The sequence below is a fragment of the Limulus polyphemus genome, unplaced genomic scaffold, assembly GCF_000517525.1.
Source record: "Limulus polyphemus unplaced genomic scaffold, Limulus_polyphemus-2.1.2 Scaffold8117, whole genome shotgun sequence".
NCBI lineage: Eukaryota > Metazoa > Arthropoda > Merostomata > Xiphosura > Limulidae > Limulus > Limulus polyphemus.
Window position 1 is genome coordinate 26,313 of NW_013673727.1, and position 6,431 is coordinate 32,743.

Genomic DNA, 6,431 nt, shown 5'->3' on the forward strand with positions numbered 1-6,431 from the left:
TGACGGGGATTCGAACCCGCGACCCTCAGATAACGAGTCGAGCGCCCTAACCACCTGGCCATGCCTTTAGATATACTCTCACAGAGGGCGCGATTTCTTTATAAAACTGTATAACACAAACATTAGTAGTTCTTATAACTGTTTTAGAATCTCACCTTATAAGGAAAATTGTTATTTATGAATAAATCGCGTGGAAAGTGTGCGTTGATTTCTCATGAAAAAATAATAATAACACATGCAGGTCACGTGGAAACTGTGTGTCAACTTCTCACGTACACACTTTAATATAGAAAGACGTGCAGGTCACGTGGAACTTGATGTCAACTTCTCATTCTGATTGACAAGTTACAATCATCTGTCATAACATAATATCAACACAATTATTTGTTTACCCAAAACGTGTCTCAAGAACTCGTTAGTGATACAGCAAAAAATTAACTAATTAAACGACAGATTACAATATAAATGGCCGTTTTTAGTAGTTCTAACATGAATCAGTGGTTTTTATTCACTTAATTATTGTATTTTATAGAATATAGACGAGTGGTCGTTCGATGTTTTTGCCGTTAACGAAGTGGCCAATGGACACGTTCTACGTTACATTAGTTACGACTTATTGAACCGCTATGACATCCTACACAAATTCAAGGTAAGAATACCGCCAGAAATATACTTACTATTTATAAATTATAGAGTTTTCAAAGACAAGTATATTTCCAAGAGCAGAACAGAAGTTACTGGACTTTTTCATACACCTGTTGAGAAGCTGTAACAACACGATACTGTTTCTATTACTGTCAAAGGCTCCAACAATAGACGCGCCAGAAACACATGTTTGGGGGGGATTATTTTAAGACTTCAATTCCTCCCGAAATGCTCTGACAAAGTTTATTTTATTTTTCCAACTGAGCCCCACCTTGAAAACCATTAAAGCAAGATGATAAAACTCTATTCTCTACTTGTTATTGTTTTGAATAACACGCCCCCCCCCCAGAGGCCCTATTTGCACTGCTTTTTTTTTCTTTTTTTTTGTGGCTTGACCAGTTTTTCTTTATTATCGCTTATGTTCCAAGGTTTTTACAGCCCGCCAATATATTATTTGAATTCCTGGACTTTTGTGTATTAGTAACCAATGAAAACAGTTCTTACCGATATCCCGTGTAATTATATCATTGTATAACACTCATTTTACCAGTGATGGAAACATCTCGTGCTCTCTTTGCTCGTTCTTCATGATTAGGTAGTTTACACAGAATTTTTAGGTTGCGTGTATGCTAATCACATGTGAGTATTGTACTGACTTAGAAAGAAAAGCATATAAAAGCAGGATGTCACAAAATAAGTATATGATGTAGGTGTGTTTCAAGAGTCATGCCGTGGGGATACACGAAGAGGGACTAAAAGTCAGGTAAATTAAAATCGCTCTACTGCTCAAATTCATTCTTACATTTTCTTAAAATCTTCCCTCACAATGATTTGTTTGTTTGAAAATGACCGCAAGGGAGTAGCAATTAGACTGCAGTATTTGGTAACAATTGGACTACAATATTTGTTAACAATTAGACTAGAGTATTTGGTAACAATTAGACTACAATACTTGGTAACAATTAGACTACAGTATTTGGTAACAATTGGACTACAATATTTGTTAACAATTAGACTAGAGTATTTGGTAACAATTAGACTGCAGTATTTGGTAACAATTAGACTACAATACTTGGTAACAATTAGACTACAATATTTTGTAACAATTGGACTACAATATTTGGTAACAATTAGACTGCAGTATTTGGTAACAATTGGACTACAATATTTGGTAACAAGTAGACTACAATACTTGGTAACAATTAGACTACAATATTTTGTAACAATTGGACTACAATATTTGTTAACAATTAGACTAGAGTATTTGGCAAGAATTAGACTGCAGTATTTGGTAACAATTAGACTACAATACTTGGTAACAATTAGACTACAATATTCTGTAACAATTAGACTACAGTATTTAATAACAATTAGACTGCAGTATTTGGTAACAATTAGACTACAATACTTGGTAACAATTAGACTACAATATTCTGTAACAATTAGACTACAGTATTTAATAACAATTAGACTGCAGTATTTGGTAACAATTAGACTACAATATTTGGTAACAATTAGACTACAATATTTTGTAACAATTAGACTACAGTATTTGTTAACAATTAGATTAGAGTATTTGGTAACAATTAGACTACAATATTTTGTAACAATTAGACTAGAGTATTTGGCAACAATTAGACTACAGTATTTGGTAACAATTAGACTACAATATTTTGTAACAATTGGACTACAACACTTGGTAACAATTAGAGTAGAGTATTTGGTAACAATTAGACTAGAGTATTTGGTAACAATTAGACTAGAGTATTTGGTAACAATTAGACTACAATATTTTGTAACAATTGGACTACAACACTTGGTAACAATTAGAGTAGAGTATTTGGTAATAATTAGACTACAATATTTGGTAATAATTAGACTACAGTATTTGGTAACAATTAAACTACAGTATTTGGTAACAATTGGACTACAATATTTGATAACAATTAGAATACAGTATTTGGTAACAATTAAACTACAATATTTGGTTTCCTAGTCGTCACCTGTTATCTTTAATACTATTATTTCTATGGCTGAGTAGTGGTTAAGGTTCGTATTCTTAAAATAGTTTTTGAGAAGATCTGGTCACGGTTTAGTTTGAACCATATCTCTCTGTGCTTCACAGACTAAAAAGGATTATATATGTGATACATGAAAGACAAGCCTAAACATGGTGAAGAATGAAAAGACGGGTTTCGTAAAGAAAATAAACCTTGTCTTGTTCCAAGAATAATTTTAATCGTAGAATCAAATTCCTTTTTATTTTTAATTACTGGACAAAGTTTGATAATTTTGTAATAAGAATTATGAATTGTCTTTTTTTTCTTCTTCTCTGTATTATCTGCGCAGATTCCCACGGCAGTTTTGGAGAATTTTTTGGTACAGGTTGAGCTGGGATATGGAAAACACAAAAATCCCTATCATAACAACATCCATGCTGCTGACGTCACCCAGACCGTGCATTTCATGATTTGGCAATCTGGGTTAGCGGTAGGTATTGGTGACTGTAACCAATTACTTTTGTTTTTCTCGCTCCAGTTGTTAAATTAAAACATTTAAACAAAGATCAAGCAGTATTCGAACCCCGGATATTGCTTTCCAAACAGGTGCTTTGATAAATTGAAGAAGAAAAAAAAACTGAAATGTATTTGAAATGTTAACCGCTATAAATACCAAAGATAAATTATACATATATGTCATTGTCCATTTAATTGGAGAACTCACCGGATTTTCCATCAGGAAGACTCAGGATCGAATCCCGACTACTAACTTACAGATACTATCCAATATTTAGATAAACCGCTGAAACCTCAAATCTAGACTATCTCCACCTATTTCTTTGAGTCAGCTCATGTTATCAATTCACTAATGTGTTTTTAGGCTTATTCAATATCTTCTTAAGCATGCTAGGGAGGTCAGAGTGACCGTTGAGTTAGGCCTAACAGCAGAGAGTTGTACGTATTCAGATATTTTTCTTTTCTAAATAGCTGTACTGTTACGTAAAATACAGCACGATGGCCGAACCATTAAACATTTCTATGTTGACAACACGTCTTTTTAGTTTCAATGAAAAATATAAAATTTTTGTTATTTTCCACACAACTGCTCGCGATTTCACTTCTACATAAATCAACTTCCTAACTCCCCACTAGAGAAGCAGGGCCACAACAGCTGTAACAGCCATGCGCACAGCTGTAACAGACATGCTACGCAGAGAATCGAAATAGGTCTTATCGGTCATAAAACATGAGAACAGCTCAAAATAAAGCAAAATGGATAATAGACACGTTGAAATAGTTTCCTACAGACAGCCCTTTCATCAGCTCGAGAAGTCGGGGCTCTGTATGTGAATAAAAGCGCGGTCCTAAAAGAAAACACTAAAGAATTGTGATTCATTACTTGTTGTGAGGACATTAGTTCATTCAAGTAGTAGACCCATCAGATCTGATGAAGAACTTAGAGAACGTGAAATTGTCTATAATCTAGATAGAAGGAAGGAACAGTCTATAAGAAACTATTTAACATGATAACCTTTGAACTTTCTGTCATAGGATAACCAACATGTTTTGAAAATGTTTATTTCCACAGAACTGGTTGACAGATTTGGAGGTGTTTGCCACTTTGTTCTCAGCCATCATTCACGATTTTGAACATACGGGCACAACTAACAATTTCCATGTTATGTCTGGGTAAGTGTTAATACAACATAACTAAAGGTTAGTACTTCCATGTTACGTCTGGGTAAGTGTTAATACAACATAACTACATCTTAGGACTTCCATGTTACGTCTGGGTAAGTGTTAATACAACATAACTACATCTTAGGACTTCCATGTTACGTCTGGGTAAGTGTTAATACAACATAACTAAAGGTTAGGACTTCCATGTTACGTCTGGGTAAGTGTTAATACAACATAACTACATCTTAGGACTTCCATGTTACGTCTGGGTAAGTGTTAATACAACATAACTAAAGGTTAGGACTTCCATGTTACGTCTGGGTAAGTGTTAATACAACATAACTAAAGGTTAGGACTTCCATGTTACGTCTGGGTAGGTGTTAATACAACATAACTAAAGGTTAGGACTTCCATGTTACGTCTGGGTAGGTGTTAATACAACGTAACTACATCTTAGGACTTCCGTGTTACGTCTGGGTAAGTGTTAATACAACAATCTAAAATTTAGGATCAAATATAGTAACGTAATATTTACACTTAGTTACAAAAGTGACCATAATGGAGATCGACCTTAATATTTGTAAAATTGCTAACACTTGATATTCCAAGGTTAAAACTCAACATATGTGTACAGGGTGGGCCAAAACTAATACGACACTGATGTATCAGCAATGTTATGTGTTTTTACAAGAACGTTGGCAAAAGCAAAACCAAAGATGAAATAAGTATCCTGGAACTGAGGGGGATTACGGCATGTCATGTGGATAGAGACATCTATCGGGAAATACATTTCTCGTGTTCATCTTATAAAGTCCTGTTAGTTTTCTCAAATATATATACACATATGACTAGATTAAAAAGTAGCATAACAAGAAGAATACAAGTTATAGAAATATGTATATGCATACATAATGTTTTATGTACTTACATATTATTTTTATACAAATCTAACCCATTGTTTCCCAAAAGTGTCTGTGCTGTGTTCACTTATAACCTTCGAACCGCTGGACCGATTATTACCAAGCATAGCGTGTACCATTGAACTCTCCGGATAGCGATATAGGATGTTCGGCGTTCGTATCTGACATCCTCCATATGTCACCCACGTTGGCCCCCACATATTTTCCGTGCGTTGAACGAGTACGTCATTTAATATATACAAATTTTGCTGTGTATATACAGCACTTTGCTGTGGGGTCCAAAAGCCCCCCCCCCATGATCCCCAGAGGTCCAAATGTAATAATCAAACTTCTCCATTATTTTCACTTACTTATTTAGTTACCTCAAAGGGGGGGTGGGGGTGAGTCCGTATTCGAATAAAAAAAATGTTAAGACAACTGCCCGTAGTACCTAAGCCTATGTACCCAAGATTGGTCTCGCTAGCTTGTGAGTGGGATCATGAACTCAGTTTCAAACATGGCGCCCCCGGGATCCCGAGAGTTGGCCAGAAACAGAAAATTCGATACCATAATCCTCCCTTCTCTCTCAGACCCCATCATGCCTGGTTCACCCTTCTGAGTGTGTTTAAGTCCCCTTGGTACCCACTTGTTAGGCGGCTGCGCCCTATACATAAGAACGCCCCCATCCCGATCCACACCGAGTCCGCCTACTAAAGTTTTATCTTGCTAGTTCGACAAGTTAATGTGTGATGCAAGTTTAACGAAACGCTGCATTGAATTCTGTTTGTATTTCATACCTTTCATTGCATACATAAGGATAAGATCGCTTTCAAGAATAGTTGTTGTTTTCCCTTTTAGTTCGGACACAGCCCTTCTGTATAACGACAAAGCGGTTTTAGAGAATCATCACGTGAGTGCTGCTTTCAAACTTCTTAAAGAAGAAGACAATAACATTCTTCAGAATTTCAGCAAAGAAGAATTCAGGTGTGTTTAACACCCACATGTTTCATCTAGAATACTTACATATATATAGTGTGGTTAATTGTTTGAAAGTGGTGTGTAGAATTCATTCTAGATGAAACATGTGGGTGCTAAACACACCTAATTAAAGAAACGATTTTTACTATAAGCAGTAACTTTTATTTGCTACAAAACAATTGTTTTGATATATATATATATATATGTGTGTGTGTGTGTGTGTGTGTTA

General features: G+C 35.2%; 1 protein-coding gene across 1 annotated transcript in view; it reads left to right on the forward strand.

Moving 5' to 3' along the window:
• LOC106475125 (calcium/calmodulin-dependent 3',5'-cyclic nucleotide phosphodiesterase 1C-like) overlaps window positions 1–6,208 on the forward strand; it is a gene marked incomplete at its 3' end in the record, with an annotated part of 25,141 nt that extends 18,933 nt beyond the window's left edge. The window contains exons 6-9 of the mRNA XM_022379325.1: window positions 533–649; window positions 2,995–3,135; window positions 4,234–4,334; window positions 6,083–6,208. Coding sequence (XP_022235033.1) covers window positions 533–649; window positions 2,995–3,135; window positions 4,234–4,334; window positions 6,083–6,208 — 485 coding nt within the window. The remainder of the gene's footprint in view (window positions 1–532; window positions 650–2,994; window positions 3,136–4,233; window positions 4,335–6,082) is intronic.
• Between the last annotated feature and the right edge of the window lie 223 nt (window positions 6,209–6,431).